We start from the raw sequence: 18225 nt of genomic DNA, 5'->3' as shown, positions 1-18225 counted from the left end.
GTAATCAGTCCCTCATCAATTCAAGGGTTCTTCCTGAATGTAGGATTTGAGAGGTTTTCTTGATAATTGGGTGAAATAGAATTTCAAATGAACAATCCACAAAAACATACTCGTCAAATATTATATTATGTGAATTTAAAGGCGTGTACATTTTTGGTAATAAGTGTCTGCGATTTTTTTTCTCTTAAATAACCACTCGACAAAAACAGTTGAAGTAAATAGAATGCTTTCACAATACTGAGGTGATTATAGTTCTCAGTAACTCATTACCCTAAGGTGATATGACAGTGTTGTGATTTGAAGTCCTTTCGTCATGATGTACTCAGGATTTGAAATATACTTGTCGAAACTCAATTCTACAGTTCTTTTCGTTTTTAGAGAATATCTATCTCTCATCGACCAATTGTGCTGAGGCTAAAAAACTCTAAAAAAGATTTGAAAGGAGAACAGAGAATCAATGACATCTCGTCGAATGATGTTAAATTTAACAGTCAATCAAAATTGTCTTTCATGAAGTGAATGCAATATTTTTAAGAGCAAATGCGACCAATCTTTCTCTACACGGCACTGACATGGTCGATTTTAGGCTATGTTTCTGCAAAAAGTATAGTTAAACCTAACTATGTTCCTTACTGTACAACACGAGATAGATGTAAACCAGCTTGTGGTTGCGAAACGATTGAAAATTGTGAAGTGTTAGAATTGGACGAATCAGCGAGAAAAAGTATAGTCAATTATCATAACCAAATAAGGGACATTCAGAGCAATGGGGAGCCAATACCAGGAGGAATGACAATGCTGCAGTATGACGAAGATTTGGAAGAGATATCAAGATGCTGGGCGGCCAAATGTGCCGAAAATCATTCTGAATGTTTCATTACACCACGTTTTAACGAAACATCTCAGGCCGTCGCGCAAACGCCGATAGCAGAAGGTGAGGAGGCGAACATTGCCTCCTTGATACAAATAATGAACTTTTGGCTGGGACAAGCCTCGGTTATATCAGCAGAAACTTTGAGCGATATGCCTGCAGGAGCAGAAGGTGAAAAAATCCACAACTTCGCACAAATACTCAGTGATCGTGTACGGTTCGTGGGTTGTGCTTGGAGTAAAAGTCCATCACAGGTTACATTTGTGTGTACTTATGGCCCGAGAGGACCAGCTCAGGGAGAAGCCATTTTCAGAATTGGAAGACTTTGCACACTTTGTCCCGAGAATTATGCATGTGATTATGTGAAACCCTTCTCTAGATTATGCAAAGAAGGAGAATTGCCTCAACCTGTTCCAACACCTCCCAGTCCTCCACCTGTACCACCTCAAACTCCACCAGTGCAACCACCGCTACCACCGCCTAAACCACCGCAGACTACAATAAGAGTTGATACAAATCCTCCAAGTCTACCACCCTATCAATTACAACCCGTAATTGTTCCTGCGGCTCAGCTTCCACCAATGATGCCCTCAACTCAATTTCCAATGGATACACCCCCTCGTCTGCAACCATTGGCACCTCAACGAATGTCCAATGATCCTTATACACAACCACAAGCTGCACCTACCGCTCCGGTGACTCCACCCATGATGGCTCCACCTTCAATGTCTCAACCAGCTTTTGCTCCACCACCTGTGACTTCTCCGCCAGTATTACCACAAACAGCACCCAATGTTCCACCTGTAATAGCTCCCCCTGTATTAGGTCCCCCTGTATATTCTTCTCCTGCAGGTGCTCCGCCAATGTTACCACAAACAGTATCCAATGTTCCACCTGTAATAGCTCCCCCTGTATTATCTCCTCCTGCGGGTGCTCCGCCAATGTTACCACAAACAGTAGCCAATGCTCCACCTGTAATAGCTCCCCCTGTATTATCTCCTCCTGCGGGTGCTCCGCCAATGTTACCACAAACAATAGCCAATGCTCCACCTGTAATAGCTCCCCCTGTATTATCTCCTCCTGCGGGGGCTCCGCCAATGTTACCACAAACAGTACCTAATGTTCCACCTGTAATAGCTCCGCCTGTGATATCTCCCCCTGTGGGTGTTCCTCCAGTATTACCACAATCTGTACCTAGAGGGCCACCCGTTCTACAACAAGCAGTACCTAGAGGCCCACCTGTTCCACAACAGCCACTCAATGCTCCACCTGTTCTTCCACAACAACCTCCCAATGCTCCACCTGTACTTCCACAAGCAGTATCTCGTCCTTCACAGTTACCATCAAATGTTCCCCCTCCACCTTGTACAAATGTTCATTATCTTCCCATTTCACCAGATCCCCCACCCTATCCGCCAAGAACGCCTCCAATGATGTTCCAACCAACATATAGAGTCATGCACCGACCTCAATGTCCAATGAGACAACCGTATTCCAGACAAGTTGCTCCAACGGGATACTCGATGAGTGAACGTATGGTTAAAATGCCTCCACCTCCTCCTCAACCAACAACAGTTGAAGATACGTACATTCCACCCCAGCCTCCCTCAATGAACTCACAGACACAAATGTATTATCCTCCACAGCCTCCACCATTACCTCGAAGTTATCAATCACCTCAACCACCTCCACGTTTACCTCCACACCAAGCAGCGAAACACCCTCAATCCCTTCATACGTATGGACACACTGCACCAGCACCACCACATATTCCACCAGAACCTAATGCAAAACCACATTCAATACCGAGGGTACCACAAAACCCATACAGAAGACCACCTCATCTTCCTCAACCTCCAATGGAGTCACCTGTGAGACCACCAATGTTGCCAAGTGTACCACATCAAGTTTTTCCTCATCAATTTGTGCAACCTGTACCTCCTCCAAGAATACCACCTTTCATAGACTAGAATATTATTCCTACAAATTCTTTAGACAACTTTCATCGTTATTATCCCTGTATTACATAAAATAAATTTTGAAGATTATTTGATTAGTCTCTCATTGTTCAATCACCCTATTGATATTGAATTGCAGCAATAATATAATGTGAGTATTATATTTTTTCCGACGTGACATATCATCGAATAATTGAAAGTTATAGGTTAATTTGAGAGACATTTGCTGTCAGAATTTTTCATATTGACGAATATGAAATGCACTCAGTTCTTGATATCGTAATATTAAGTTTATTACTTGGCAAACAAATATTATATTCTCATGTGTTCGTTTTACCAAATTTATTTCCATTTTGTTCCAACATTAGTTACTGCCATGAAGATTGCTTATGTGAAAACTACCAGAACTGCAGTGTTCTATTGATGGACGATTCCATAAGGAGTTCAATGTTATATTATCATAATCAAATAAGGGAACAGATGGCCCAATATCAACCACAACCTAGTGGGATGACTTTATTGAAATACGACAAATCTTTAGAACAAATTTCTGAATGTTGGGCTTCAAAATGTCTCAATGAATATTCTGATTGTTTTCTAACCCATAACTACTCTTCTACCTCTCAATCGATTATACAAATTATTTTGGGAAGAGGACAAACTCCAGAACTAATAACTTGGATGCAAGAACTCAATAATATGGTTCGAGACATGGAGTTAGTGAAAATTCATAGATTTTCTCATAACTTAGCTCAGATCGTTAGTGATCGTGTACTATCTGTAGGTTGTGCTTGGAGTGTGTCGTCTAACAGACGTCTGACTTTTGTATGTACTTATGGTCCAAGTGGTGGGAAAGAAGAGGACCTTGTTTACAAAACAGGACCTATTTGTTCAATGTGTCCAGAAAAGTATGCTTGTGATAACATGGAACCTTTCCCTAAATTATGCAAGCCGATATTAAAACAAACAAGATTAACAACAATACAGAAAGAGATAGAATCTACATTAACACCAATTACAGTACAAAGTACTGAAGGAGTTGTATTACCAGAAAAGCCTGATTTACATTCTGCCCCTCTTCCATATATTCCTCTTTCAGTTATTGAATCATCAACCTTATTTAAACTACCGCAAAAAAGATCGAATGATAATAAGGATAAGGAAGGAAGTGAGAAATCACACAAAGATGGGTTGATAGTTGGTGTTATGGTTACATTGTTGATTCTAGCACTTATTTGTGCCATTTCTGCTGTTTGTATTTTTACTCATGGATTTGGATGTCGTAGGTATAAATAAAATATATAGAAGAATTTCAGCTCGTCATTATTTTAATGGTATAACCAAGATGCAAATAATACATGGTGTAGAAAATAAGGCGAATGTTTATATGAAACACATTTTGTTGATATTTTATTTCCTCAATTTTTAACATGTAGTGAGATTCAAATGTTAATCGGTAGATTATTATTACTGGTTGTTAAGATAAATAGAACTGTTAGTGAATTACTTACTGTTCAGCGAACTGTAAGTGAGAATGACGAAATATTCATTGGAATAATTCACAAACAGTTTGAATTTAATTCATTTGATATTGCAAGTGAGAGTACAATTTGCTGATGGAATACCGCTGGCCTGAGAAGTAGCTGAATTCGCAGAAACTGCTGCTGAATTCAACATTTGTCTTTTAAATTCGCTACATTCCGTAGTATGAAATATTTTCTCAGCAAAGCGGAGTTAATTATTGTCACAATTTTTTTTTGAGAATTTTGTAAGTTAAGTAAAAAGTGTGTCTATCGTGCAAAAAACGTTTCAAGTATCTCGAATGTTATGGACTACCGATCTTAGACAATAATTGGAGTCGTCGATGCGGTCCTCCTAGAAACTTTTGTCTTCGATCTGTTAAATATCCTTCCCGTTCTCGATTCTTGATATACTATAATGATATCATATTATATTCTATGCATCTTGGAAATAACCTACTCTTTCTACCAGAAAATGCTCAGAATTCTAGGAATTCTGTCATTTATTCTGTGATTCAATTTTGTATCGAAGACAAACTGTCATGTGAACGATATCAAATGCTTTTTTTTCTTTTCACAATTTTTCCCCTGCTCTGCCATGCCTATCATCCTGATAAATACATGAAACCGGAATTTTCCCCCTACTGCATCTTCAAGGATTACCGATGCCGGACAGTCTGTAGCTGTGAAATAACAAAAAACTGCACCCTACTACCTATGGACGAATCCATCAGAAAAAGCATTTTATACTATCACAATCAGATACGGCAAATACAGACGAATGGTGAACCTGAACCTTCTGGCATGACGCTGTTGCAGTATGACACGCAGCTGGAAGACTTATCAAAATGTTGGGCATTAAGATGTGACAACGAGTACTCCACTTGCTTCAGGACAACAAGATTCAATGAAACTTCACAATCGGTAGTCCAGTTGCTCATTGAAGGTGAACCAAAACCTATTAGTTTCTATTGGGTGCAGATTTTGAGTTTCTGGGTTGAAGAGACGAAATCAATATCAGTTGATGTCATAGATTCCATGCCTGGTGGTGAAAAAGGCGATAAAATGCATAACTATGCTCAATTATTAGGCGATAATATAAGATTCGTCGGTTGTTCTTGGAGCCATTCAAACGATTCTTTGATATTCGTGTGTACTTATGGTCCCAGAGGGCCTGTGTATGGTGAACCGATTTATAAACGAGGAAAACCTTGTACTACATGTCCGGAAGGTTATGGTTGCGACGGTACTAAACCCTTCCAGAAATTGTGCAAGGAAGGAGGGGGAGTTTTTGAAAATATGACGTCAACAAGTGAAGGAACACCTCCTTCTCCTCCTCCAAAACCGCCAACAACGATGCCGGCACCACCTCCAACTCTACCGCTGACGACAATATCTTCACCTTCAACATCATCTTCACCTTTACCTTCATCGTCACCAGAAATACCTCCAAGTCTACCAGTACCAATGGTACCTCCATCTTCGTCACCACTTATATTACCTCCAACGTTACCGCCAACTATAGCACCTCCAACTATTGCTCTTCCAACTATAGCTCCTCCAACTATAGCACCTCCAACTATAGCACCCCCAACTATGCAGCCATCAACAGTTCCACCAACTTTACCTCCGACAACAGTTCCACCAACAACGATTTTTATTCAGAAAGATCCAAATGCGCCTCCTTTACCTCCACCAATTCCTGGAAAAACTTGTATGGATCCATCTGATTGCACAGAATCAACTCTATTCAATCAAGAAGCACTCACTGTAACTCCTGAATATTTACCAAGACCATTTTCACAGCTCTCATCAAGTAGCAGACCCTTCCAATATCAAGGAGTATATCCTCAAGGGAGCCCTCCAATTACTCCAGTATATCCAGGTACATATTTTGAGGATACATTTCCTACTGAAAGAATAGAACAACCCTTCACGGACAAAAAATTACCTCCTTTCATATTTCCTATTTATCCCGGAGGAAGAAGTCCGATAATGCAACCGATGAGTGAAATGAAGTTACCACGTGATTATTCTCCCTTAGTACCTCTTCGCAAGAAACCACATTCGAGCATGATGTCGTCTGCGTTGTTATTGAATCCGATTCAACCAATCCGTTCAAATCCTTCACCGTTCATGGGCGATAAGAATAGTTCATTTCATCTCGCAAGAGAACTGGATACTCAACCTTCCCAGATGGAGCCATTATATCTTCCAATTCAGGAATCTGCTAGGGAGGATCAACTTCGCAATTTTACATCCTCAGGATACCCAGCATCTCTCGTTGGTGATTTACAAGAGCAACCTAAACTTGACGGAGTACCTTCAAGTCAACCAACACAACCAATTGATCAGCAGTATTATCCAGAAATGAATACTCAGAATATTTTTGACAAATCGAAAAATGGCCCAGAACTAGAGCAATTACCTGCGAGTCGATCAGTGGAAAAATCTACATCTTTTTTTTATCCTTCACCACCTCAGCAACCTCAATCCCCTCAAACACAAGTTCAATTGGTAGATCAATCTTCGACATCAATGCTGCCTACAAATCCTGTTTTGCTTTCTCCTAGATCTGCCGTCAGCAAGAGTCCACCTAGATCTAATGTTGAAAATTCAAGTAAAGTCCACTCTTCATGCAAAATATTGATTTCAACCTTGATATTTATAAAAATTATTAAAGTATTTGAGTAAAAATTGTAACAATTTGAATTCAATTTAATTTTGTGGATGAACATAAAATAGTAGAGCTGTCACCTTTGACTCTGACGTGAATCATCAGAGAAGATTTTTTTCATGTAGTACAATATGAGATGCTCCTGGTCTATCAAACTTTGCTGGTTTTACTTTTTCCCTATAGTTATACCCTGGCTACTAATAATACTCTCAGACCGAAATTCAACCCTTACTGCTCCCTTAAGATCAAGTGTAAGAGTATATGCATCTGCGAAGTTCATCCGAACTGTTCCCTCCTTCCAATGGACGAGACAACAAGGAACAGTATTTTATATTATCATAACCAAATCCGTGATATCCAGAGTACAGGTGAGCCACAGGCTGCAGGTTTGACAATTTTGGAGTACGATAACGAGCTTGAAATGATATCCAACTGTTGGGCAGGACGGTGTAGCAACGAATATTCCGACTGCTTCATGACGCCAAAATTCAACGAGACGTCTCAGTCAGTTGTACAATTTATTTTAGAAGGTGGAGAGACTCCCAGTACATTCCTGTGGATGCACATGATGAGCTATTGGCTCAAACAGGCGAGCTCCATTTCAGTCGAATCATTCAATTCACTACCAATAGGAAAGAAATATGAATTCGTTCATAATTTTGCGCAGGTGATGAGCGATCAAATCCTTTACATTGGTTGTGCTTGGAGTATCACGGATAATTTATTGACTTTTGTCTGCACTTACGGACCAAGAGGTCCTAATCCAACAGAAAGGATTTATAAAATTGGTAACTTCTGTTCGATGTGTCCTGAAAACTACTACTGCGATAATCTGAAACCATTCAAACGGCTGTGTAAGAGAAAAAAAGAGGTAACAGTGAAAAAAGTGCAAGTAACTACTAAGTCATCGACAACCAGAGAAAGAACAAGATCACCTTCAACTCGGAGCACTGGAAAAACTACGGAAAAGATTTCGATAATTCCCTCATATAAGTCTGGAGGTGATTACATAGACCATACAGTTGAAGAAAAATCATCTTCTGAATCAATGAAAATTGATACCCCCATCACAACAATATCAGAAACACCCACATCAGCATTAACATCGGCACCAACAATAACATCAACAACAGCAACAATAACATCAACAACCATCTCTTATTTAACACAGCCAATGCTTCCGCCATCTTTTCAGAGTACCTATCAAAATGAACGAAATGATTATCACATATTTTTTTTGACAACTACTCCTCCAGACATTCCTCCTTTTTTGCAAACGTTTCCGCATCAAATAGATAAACCCTCTCTTTTCGATCCTAGGGTTTTGGAAGAGTCATATCACACAACACCAAAAAAAAGCCATAATTTTATTTATTGGGATTCTCAGCAGCCTAATCTGAACACAGAACCGGCTTCACCTCAAAAAAGACCTCTTTTACCAAAACCTCATTTACCGAAGGTCATAACCACATTGAGTTCCCTTTATTTCCCAACAAAGAAGTATCATGAATTTTCAGAGCCAGGATCAGTATATCGAGTTCTTCCTCTACCTCCCCCTCTTCCTCCTCCCCCTCAATTCGAAAGAGATTCAGGAGTTTCGAAGCCCCTATATCCTCCACCACAACCACCTACTCACCTTGAACCAATTTCACCACAAGGAGCTTTGACTTATTCTCCATCACCAATAACTAATGATATGGTAAAACCAGGCCTAACAACTCCTTGTTCAGTTGATAAAAATACAGGGGTTTTGAAACCTTTATATCCTCCACCACAACCACCTACACACCTTGAACCAATTCCACCACAAGGAGCTTTGACTTATTCTCCGTCACCAATAACTAATGATATGGTAAAACCAAGTCTAACACCTCCTACTACATTTGATAAAAATACAGGGTTTTCGAAACCATTCAATCCTTCACCACAACCACCCACACAAGGAGCTTTGACTCATTCTCCGTCACCAATAACATACTTCCCACCACCATCACCAATAACATACTTTCCACCGATAACACATGATATGATAGAACCAAGTCCAACTCCTTTCACTTCACAACAACCACCCATATCCCGTGAACCAGTTTTACCACAAGGATCTTCAACTTATTCTCCATCTCTGATAACTGTTGATATAGTAGAACCAAGTTCAACTCCAGTGACGGATGATTTAGGCAAGAAGAAGAGTGGGGGGAATGCTGATAGTGATTCTAAGGAAGAAGAGAATTCTACTTTGCCCTTAGTGACATTTTTGTGTGTTGGACTGGTTTTTTTAATTGTAGGATTAGGTCTCTTTTTTTTGATAATGTATACCTTGAGAATGACTACTATTTGTGCGTAGTAGTAACAAATGTGATCATTTATAGTGATGTAAGTAGAAAATTTTCTTGTTTGCTTCATTGCACTGTTACCGAGATTAATTTTTTGGTTCAATAAAGTTTAGTGAACAATATTTCTGAATTTTTTCATACTTCTTCTAACCTCGCTCTTCCTGAACTGACTAAGCAAGTACAATGAATGAAGAGGTTGTCTCCTTTTCTTTTACTTCTATGTGTAATACTACTTCTTCTTAAGTTCGGTTAACGTCCAGTTAATATCTGCTAATCTCTGAATTTCAGTGCTTAATTTGAGAAGTATATTGAACATATTGGAGCTTTGGATCCTTGTTGTTTTAGAAATGAGATTATAGATTATGGTGAGTTATTAACATTTTTATTCTGCATTTGAAGAGAGCATTCAAACTGAATTCTTAATATAACTCATTGGGTATGAATGAAATTCAGCTAATGACTTTATACAAAATGAAATTCATATTCACTAAAACATATATTTAACATATTATAATTATTTTTCTTATTCAGTATACTACCATGTTTCGTTTTGAATTATTTCATCTAATTTACATGCTCTTCACCATCTTGGCCATTAACAATACCTGATCTATACAATGATATAAAATACTCACATAAAGGCTAAAACAAATACACCACTCAGAATAATCACTGAGATGGAGCTCTTTTGAAAGAGACCATGCGTATAATTGCTCTCTTTTTTTCTTCTCCCTCTAGCATTTATATCACTTCTAGAAGGTGGCAGTGGATAAAAGAATGGTGTTTGAGAGACGGAATTGGGATTGCTCGAACTATCGTAAGGTAAAACAGAGTAAGAATATTGAGTGGCTTCTGGTTTCTTGCGAGCCTGTGGCGTGTCCTGCATTGGAGGTGGAGGTATAGGAGGCTGTTGTAGAGTGGGTGCTCGAGGTACTGGAGGTGGCACATTATCATTTGTTTCAGAGCTTTCTCGAGGCAAAGGAGGAGGTTGTGGTGGAAAATATGACATAGGAGGGGGAAGAGGCTCTGCGTGTGGTAGAATGATTGTTTGAGGAGACTGCGGAGATGGGATTTGAGGAGGAGGTTGAGGTACAGATGACGAAGTTTGCATGCCCACTTCAGATCTGAAGTAAGGGCTCAACCCGGGATAGTAGGATCTTCTGTTATCATAATTTGGCGGTGGGTTATTCATAGAAGCTTCAGGACGTGGGAAATATGGTGAAGGTTGATCAATAAAAGGAGGTTGAGGGATAGGAGGACTTATATTAGAATAACCACGAATAGGACCATACTCACTGAGGAATCTATAAGAGGAAACATCTTGCTCGTAATGAGGTTGCGTATCAAAAGTCCTCTCAGTGGGAGGGGGTGGAATAATGGGAGGCCTTTGTCGGGATTGGTAAAAATCCTGATCGTACATTTCTTGGGGTGGTGGGGGTATAGAAGGTGGAGGCTGAAATTGAGGTGGGGGTAGAGATAGTGGAGGCTGAAATTGAGGCGGAGGAGGATACGGTGGAGGATATGGCGGATAATGTGGCATGTAGGGATCTGCAGGCTGGAAAAATGGTTTCGGAATTCTTGGAAGTGGTGGAGGTTGTGGTATATATTGAAGAAACTGTTGGGGCGCTGAAGAAGTTAACAATGGAGGTACTGGCAACAATGGAGGTGCTGGCACAGGAGGTGGAGGTACGTCTTGATGGAATGTTGGTCGATGCGGCATGGGAGGTATGGCAGGAGGTTGTGAGAACTCCTGCACCTTGTATTCTGGAGGTAGTTGAGGAAGCGTTGGAGCAGTACTCTGTTCTGGTAGGATTTCTGTTTTATGAACTGGATAACTGACAGTAGGATTTGTGAACAGAACTGATGTTGGCTGCTCATTGAGAGTTCGATTTGATCCTTGATGATGAGGTGGCATTTGATCATTGCTTGAAATCGAATATCCCTGCTCTTCATGCCTCTGCTGTTCAGGTTCCTTTTTAGGCGGTGAAAACGATGCTGGAGGTTTAGGTATTTCTGTGCTTGGTTTGCAAAGTCTCTCGAAAGGTTTGACATAATCACAAGCGTAATCTTCAGGACAGTGAGAACAAGGATATCCCGTCCTATATATCGATTCTCCCTCTAAAGGTCCTCTTGGACCGTATGTACAAACGAAAATCAACCAATTATCCGTTGTAAGAATACTCCAAGCGCAACCAACTGACAACACGGTATCACTCATCAATTGGGCAAAATTATGCATACTTTCGTGCTTTTGATCTGCTGGCAAACTGTGGATGGCCTTAGCTGATACAACTTCCGCCTGTCCTAACCAGTAGCTCATCATCTGAAGCCATAGAAAGACGTTAGGAGATTCTTCTCCCTCGAGGATCAAACCACCCACAGATTGAGATGTTTCCCGAAATCTGGGAGACTTGAAGCACACCGAATATTCATTATCACACCTGGCTGCCCAACATTTAGAGATCTCTTCTAGTTGCATATCATACTGAAGCATTGGCATACCGCTAGGTTGAGGATCGCCAGCACTCTGTATATCACGAATCTGGTTATGGTAGAAGAGTATAGTCTTCCTCACCGTTTCATCCATTGAAAGCAATGAGCAATTTGGGTATAATTCGCAGTTACAAGCTGGCTTGCATTTAGCTTTCGAGTCACAGTAATTTGGGAAACTGGGTTTCATGAAATACTTGCTGGAGCTGGAGTATTGGAAGAGGAGGATACCTAGGAGGATTACGTAGAGAAAAATAAGCATCTCATATTGCAACTGTGTAAACGTTTATTAGACAGACATGGCAGATTTTGGTTGTCTGTCACAATATGATTGACTTGAGTGTTTTTCTCCAAGAATATGGAAAGTGTACTCTGTGGTTAAGCAAGATGAACAGCTGATAGGAAGACATCATGGGATTTCCTTTGAATGAAAGGAATAATTTATTCATGTATCCTAGTTTCATGACCAACTAACAAGTCTTGCAAATTTCACTGCATGATTTCCTATATTTTCTCTTTAACCCAAAATATCTGGAAACATGTGGGAAACATATTAATATCATTAAAAATTCATAAATTGATATTAAAATATATACCATCTTTAGAACCATTGTGGTAGAAATCACATACATTCTGAGACAAAAACTGTTATAACTTCAGGGGGACGGGGTTAAGTTCTTTCCTTGAACACTTTAAGAGATTTATCTTTAGAAATGATAACTTATAATTACAAGAAATCACTGTTGTTCATACAAATACTGTAGCCATCATGTTGTTCAAAAGGAGAGTGCCATGAACATGAAATCAAAGATTTTTATCATCACCAGCATCACAGAGCCAAAAAGTTCATAGTAAACCGAGTGTCATCCTGACATTCTTCACAATTGCCAATATGAGATGCTTTTGGTTTTATTTTTGCACCTAATCCATTCAACTTTTATAAATGAATTGAACTTGGTGCATGCATTCTTCAGGCCCTCCTTTGTCCCTTATTGTTCCTCCAAAGACATCTGTAAAATCGATTGCTCTTGTTATACCAGAGTCAATTGCACAGTCCTTCAAATGGAAGACAGTGTCAGAAATCACATCGTGTATTTCATGAACGACTTGAGGGATATTGAAAGTAAAGGAGACCCAACACCTTCTGGAATTCCTATCCTACAGTATGATCTCCAGTTAGAAGAAATTTCGATGTGTTGGGCTTCACAATGTATATACGATCATTCCGACTGTTTTGCAACACCCCTTTTTAACGAAACCTCGCAAAGTGTTGGTCTAATGCCACTCAGAAAAGGCGATACGCCTATAGTCTTATGGAACAATATGTTGGTTAAATGGCTTGGTGGTGTAGATATTCTGAATGCAGAAATAATGACCAGTTTACCTGAAGGCGAGAAAGGTGAAGAGATGTACAACTACGCTCAGCTTCTCAGTGACAAGATACAATACATTGGTTGTGCCTGGGCACTCTACAATAATTCTATTGTATACGTATGTACCTTCGCACCAAAGGGACCCTCCCAAGGCGATTACATTTGCAAAACTGGCGTATCATGCTCCCAATGTCCAGCTGGGTACGAATGCAATTATAAAAAGCCCTTCATGAATTTGTGTAAGCCTTTAATAATCAAAAGAGGACGAAATCCAGAAGTAACAGAGATCATACCTAGAGGTCCGACTAAGGGTAATGCCAAAGCCAAAAAGGAAGAAAAAGGCGATAAACAATTTCTTACAGCAATGACAATGGCTATAACTATAATATTGATTACTGTTGTTATTATTATGGTTGGTGGTTTTATTTTTTATTATATTTGTGTCGTTTAGATGATAAGAATAATAAATTGAAAATATTACTTTCGTAGTTGCGTTATTGCTGGCAATTTTCATTTGGTTGTTAGAGATATGCTACCATACATCATAACTAAAACCTGTAAATGTATCGAAAGAAAAAGAAAAGTATTAGCATTCACAGAGATTTGACAGAAAAACATAGAGATATTCTGAATGATGCTTGCTTTCATTAAAGTCACTATGAGATGCTTCGGGTTTTACACTTCCTTATTGGTTTGCTTATATTCTTCAGAAGAAACTTTGCTCAATATACAATGAAACCAAGTTTCGAACCTTACTGTGTAATGGGTGATGTAATGTGCAGTATTATTTGTGAATGTAGAGTGTCAAATTCTTGCACGATTCTACCTATGGACAACGAAATTAGGTCAAAGATTCTATTTTCTCTTAATCAAGTTAGAAACAGCCAAGGCAATAGAAAACATCAACCTTCCGGATTATCTATTCTCCAGTACGATCTTAATTTGGAAGAACTGTCAATGTGTTGGGCTGCTTTTTGTGACAACGGTGTCACTGACTGCTTGAGGACACCAAATTTTCCCGATTCTTCGCAGACAAGTGGTCAGAGGTCTATGAAAGGAAAATATCCAACAATAGACCTTTGGCAGGATCTTATAAGTTTTTGGTCTAAAGGAATAGACAGTTTTAATACAAGTGCCCTCGTTAAGATCCCTAGCAATGATGTTGGTTTCAAATTCCACAATTTAGCTCAAATCTTGAGCGATAAAGTTCTGTTCGTTGGTTGTGCTTGGAGTACATCGAATGACATCATTACTTTTATATGTACATATGCACCAAGAGGGCCCTTAGATGGAGAAGAGATATACAAAGTGGGACGAAAATGTTCAAGATGCCCCAAAGGATATGCTTGCAATTACGAAAAGCCATTCTCTAATTTGTGTAAGCTCAACTTGGCTCATGAATCTAACGCAACACTCTCGAAATATAAGCGGATGAACTTAACCGATGCTAGATCAGCTCGTAATAAAGTAAAGAAAACGAAAATAATCTCAGTAGTTCTAACTATTATTATTGTAGGTATTGTATTTTGTATTTTTTTATCATTAGTATTTTTAGTTGCTTATTATATTATGTATTGGTAGTTGATCTAAAAGAATATATTATAGAATGTTATAGATATTTCGAAAGGGTTTTTTTATGCCAATATTGTCTTGGAATTACTAAAATTTGTACATATGTTTGATTAACTAATTATATCTCAATCTGAAATGGTACTCCAAAATATCATAAAAATTCTGGTAGAACTATTTAATTGTTCAGAAACCCTCAAATACTCTTTTTTTTCGAATATTGCTAAACTAATATTCCAAAAAATCAAACTTTTAGTTCCAATTTTTCTGATTCATACGCAACATATACAATAGCACGCAAAGCCTAAAATGAAAATAACAACGACAGCACCCAGAAGTAATATTAGTCCGAAATAAATTCCAGCTAAAGGATTATTTGCAAAGGTATTCTTTTTGTTATCTTTCTTCTTATTGCCAGGTGCTTTCGTATCTCTTGAAGAAATATAATTTTTCGCTAATGAAGACAACCTGGACGATGAAGACCTTTGATGGTTGTTCTTGCACAGATGTTCGAAGGGTTTCTCTTTATCACATTCATATCCAGGTGGACATCCACTGCAAGGGATTCCTGTTTTGTAGATTGGCTGGCTTTGCAGGGGACCACTTGGTCCAAAAGTGCAAACTAATAAGACAAAATTAGGTGATACACTCCAAGAGCAACCTACGTGACATACTTTGTCACTGAGAAGTTGAGCAAAATTGTGGATATTTAGTCCTTTCTCTCCTGCAGGGAAACTCAACAGCATATCGACATTTAATTTCCTTATCTCATCAAGCCATGTGTTTATTATCTCGTACCATAAATTCAAACTAGGCTCTTTTCTCGTTGAATATCCAACAGTCTGTGAGGTCACACTGTATCGTGGACTATAGAAACAGTCTGAATATTCGATCTCACATTTTGAAACCCAACAAGAAGATAATTCCTCAAGTTGTTCGTCGTATTCGAGCATTCTTAAGCCAGAAGGTTGTGGTTCAGCTCTCGTTTGAATTTCTCGGATTTGATTGATATAAAACGTTATTTTTTCTCTGAAGTCCTTGTTTAAGTCGAGCAACGTGCAGTTAGGAGTAGCACTACAATTGCAGGCTGATTTACAGAGGCTTCTGGTTAGACAATATGGTGAAAAACTGGGTTTTTTGAATTTTGAACTCACGTAGGTGAACCAGAAAAGTGAGATGAACAAAATAAATTGCATTTCATAGTGTACAGAGTTGTTTTGATGGCTTGTCACATTGACTAGATTTGTCTTTTTAGAAGTTTTTATCTAGTACATAGAACAGGATATTATTTTAAATTTTTAATCATGGAAACTTTTCTTTTTTAGGGCTCAGGGCCAGTTGCACCATTTGTCTACACATTTATTAAACTTTAAACATTGACTCATTTCTTATTTCTCTTGAGAAATCATAGAGTAATCAACGTTTAAGTCTTTAATCAATGTTTAGGCAAATGGTGCAACTGGCCCTCAGACCTCTTTGTTGGATTTTCAACATGTCATCATATTATTTTGAAATCGAGAGAAGTGATTACTTGTAATAATGTGCAAATCATTCCTTAATTTTTTTTGTTCCATAACAAATAAGTCGAATTTGCTGTACTGATTTTTTTCATTTTGATATAAAACTCATAAACTGAAAAGATCACAATGGAAATACTTGTAGTTTTTAAAACAATCAGCAGGACGTAATTGTACTCAATCTAAGTACATAATACAAAACAAAAACAATAACGCATATCAGAACCAGAAGAATCAACCCTAGAGCAAATAGCCACAGAATGGTAAAATCAACCTCTTTGTCTGTGTCTGGGTCATGTACAGTAGCTTTAAACAATTTAGAGGATGATTTTGTATGGTCTTCAAGTGGTACTTTTTTTGCTATCGCTGTTTCCGTTGTTATTTCTAAGGTAGTAACTATTATCTCTGTTTCTGGTTGAACTCTTTTACATAGACCCCGAAATGGTTTCTGGAAGTTACAGATGTAACCTTTCAAACATCCTGTACATATTTCACCGGCCCTGTATATGGCTTCGCCTTGAGTTGGTCCTCTAGGTCCAAAGGTACAAACGAAGGTAACAGTGCTGCCTTTAACACTCCAACTGCAGCCTACATAAAGAACCCTATCGCTAACCATCTGGGCAAAATTATGAATTCTTTCACCAAGTCTTCCAGCAGGAAAATTAGTAAGTGTTTCATGACTCAAAGAAATGGATTCGCTAAACCAAATATCAATCATCTTTAGCCAAAGATTAGGTCCAGGATCGACGTTTTCATCTAAAGTAATCTGACCGACACTCTGGGAAGTCTCAGCGAACCTTTCAGTTTGGAAACATTCAGAGTATAGATTCTCACACTTGGCTGCCCAACATTTTGACACTTCCTCCAGTTGGTGATTGTAGGTGAGCATGGGCATACCTGCAGGTGCTGGTTCACCACTGGCCTGCATTTCTCTCTTTTGGTTCATAAATTTCAGTACTTTCTCTTTCGTACGTTTGGACATCGGAATTATTTCGCAACTTGTGGATATTGTACATTCGCAATCAGGCCAACAGATGTCTCTGGTGACACAGTAGGGTGCAAAGTCTGGCTTCATAAGTTTGGGTTCGGTTGATTTCAGGTTAAATGTTACGTGGGAGAAGGTGAGAAGAAGAAATATGAATTGATGCATTGCATGGTGTTGAATGTCACGGTTGATGACAGATCTTTCAATTTGAAGTGGTGCACAGAACCCAATGGATGTTTGAAAATGTCAATCTATCATTAAATAACTCTATAGCTCATCAAGGAAGATATAGGGTGTGTCACAAGTAATTGAACAAGAATTTTTTTGCAATAAAAGTTTTTATTTTGATATAAGTACTTTTTGAGAAAATTTTCCACGACCAATTAGCAATTGTAACTTCACAAATACTATCTTCAAGGTCTCAAATCGATTGTGGAGCATTGGCATAGATCTTATCTCTTACGTGGTTCTGAAAGAATGAGTCGTAAGGTGTTAAATCACAAGAAAACGGCCAGGACTCTTTTTTGTTTCTTTGCTTGTGTGATACGTTCCGCTTGTCGGAACTTAACATCGTTCACATCAACACCTTCCAATTCCGAGCATAAAAATCATTAATTTTCAAGATCGACGAGGAATTCCTGGATTTCTTCGACTCCGATGAACAATGCGTAAGTAATATATCTGATTCTCACATTCACAATCGATCAAATACGATCGATGAAAGATTACCTTTCACACCACAAGATACAAAGGGCGGTGAGGCATGCAAAGCTTCGAAAACTAAATGGGATTAAAACATATGTTCCGCTGAAAACATTTAGCATTTATCAGTTTCAAATTCAGAATCGTAGTTATTTTCCATATGTTGAATGTGAAAACAACGTCCACGTAATTCGAAGTGTTGTTTTTCGTCTTTGTGAAATACATTCCAT

The 18225-nt window shown here is 38.7% G+C and overlaps 6 protein-coding genes across 6 annotated transcripts; 4 read left to right on the top strand and 2 right to left on the bottom strand.

Annotated features, from left to right (window-relative positions):
- Positions 1–461: 461 nt before the first annotated feature.
- LOC123676099 (proline-rich extensin-like protein EPR1) lies at positions 462–2919 on the top strand. The gene has a single exon (XM_045611795.1). It carries the CDS (start codon positions 541–543, stop codon positions 2839–2841), a length of 2301 nt encoding a protein of 766 aa, XP_045467751.1. The 5' UTR covers positions 462–540; the 3' UTR covers positions 2842–2919.
- Positions 2920–3058: 139 nt separating this feature from the next.
- On the top strand, positions 3059–4571 carry LOC123676098 (cysteine-rich secretory protein LCCL domain-containing 2-like). The gene has a single exon (XM_045611794.1). It carries the CDS (start codon positions 3088–3090, stop codon positions 4123–4125), a length of 1038 nt encoding a protein of 345 aa, XP_045467750.1. The 5' UTR covers positions 3059–3087; the 3' UTR covers positions 4126–4571.
- Positions 4572–4856: 285 nt separating this feature from the next.
- Positions 4857–7061, top strand: LOC123676096 (histone-lysine N-methyltransferase 2D-like). The gene has a single exon (XM_045611792.1). It carries the CDS (start codon positions 4908–4910, stop codon positions 7041–7043), a length of 2136 nt encoding a protein of 711 aa, XP_045467748.1. The 5' UTR covers positions 4857–4907; the 3' UTR covers positions 7044–7061.
- Positions 7062–7087: 26 nt separating this feature from the next.
- Positions 7088–14840, top strand: LOC123677136. The gene is made up of 5 exons (XM_045613648.1): positions 7088–9366; positions 10644–10758; positions 10806–11152; positions 12824–13423; positions 13876–14840. Exons 1-5 carry the CDS (start codon positions 7163–7165, stop codon positions 14801–14803), a joined length of 4194 nt encoding a protein of 1397 aa, XP_045469604.1. The 5' UTR covers positions 7088–7162; the 3' UTR covers positions 14804–14840.
- A 201-nt stretch (positions 14841–15041) lies between these two features.
- Positions 15042–16051, bottom strand: LOC123676097 (cysteine-rich secretory protein 2-like). Its single transcript, XM_045611793.1, has one exon. The coding sequence runs from the start codon at positions 15985–15987 to the stop codon at positions 15064–15066; it is 924 nt and encodes a 307-aa protein (XP_045467749.1). The 5' UTR covers positions 15988–16051; the 3' UTR covers positions 15042–15063.
- A 399-nt stretch (positions 16052–16450) lies between these two features.
- LOC123676095 (venom allergen 5-like) lies at positions 16451–17499 on the bottom strand. Its single transcript, XM_045611791.1, has one exon. The coding sequence runs from the start codon at positions 17456–17458 to the stop codon at positions 16466–16468; it is 993 nt and encodes a 330-aa protein (XP_045467747.1). The 5' UTR covers positions 17459–17499; the 3' UTR covers positions 16451–16465.
- Between the last annotated feature and the right edge of the window lie 726 nt (positions 17500–18225).

The sequence above is a fragment of the Harmonia axyridis genome, chromosome 3 (assembly GCF_914767665.1).
Source record: "Harmonia axyridis chromosome 3, icHarAxyr1.1, whole genome shotgun sequence".
NCBI classification, from domain to species: domain Eukaryota; kingdom Metazoa; phylum Arthropoda; class Insecta; order Coleoptera; family Coccinellidae; genus Harmonia; species Harmonia axyridis.
This window is presented reverse-complemented; position numbering and strand designations above follow the sequence as displayed.

What these genes read in the sequence shown, in the direction of transcription:
- LOC123676099 (XM_045611795.1), top strand. Translation starts at nt 541, where the DNA reads ATGCGACCAATCTTTCTCTACACGGCACTGACATGGTCGATTTTAGGC.
- LOC123676098 (XM_045611794.1), top strand. Translation starts at nt 3,088, where the DNA reads ATGCACTCAGTTCTTGATATCGTAATATTAAGTTTATTACTTGGCAAA.
- LOC123676096 (XM_045611792.1), top strand. Translation starts at nt 4,908, where the DNA reads ATGCTTTTTTTTCTTTTCACAATTTTTCCCCTGCTCTGCCATGCCTAT.
- LOC123677136 (XM_045613648.1), top strand. Translation starts at nt 7,163, where the DNA reads ATGCTCCTGGTCTATCAAACTTTGCTGGTTTTACTTTTTCCCTATAGT. An exon ending in AGAATGACTACTATTTGTGC is followed by an intron (nt 9,367 to 10,643) that starts GTAGTAGTAACA and finishes AACCACGAATAG; the next exon opens with GACCATACTCACTGAGGAAT. An exon ending in GTTGAGGAAGCGTTGGAGCA is followed by an intron (nt 11,153 to 12,823) that starts GTACTCTGTTCT and finishes TGCATTCTTCAG; the next exon opens with GCCCTCCTTTGTCCCTTATT.
- LOC123676097 (XM_045611793.1), bottom strand. Translation starts at nt 15,987, where the DNA reads ATGCAATTTATTTTGTTCATCTCACTTTTCTGGTTCACCTACGTGAGT.
- LOC123676095 (XM_045611791.1), bottom strand. Translation starts at nt 17,458, where the DNA reads ATGCATCAATTCATATTTCTTCTTCTCACCTTCTCCCACGTAACATTT.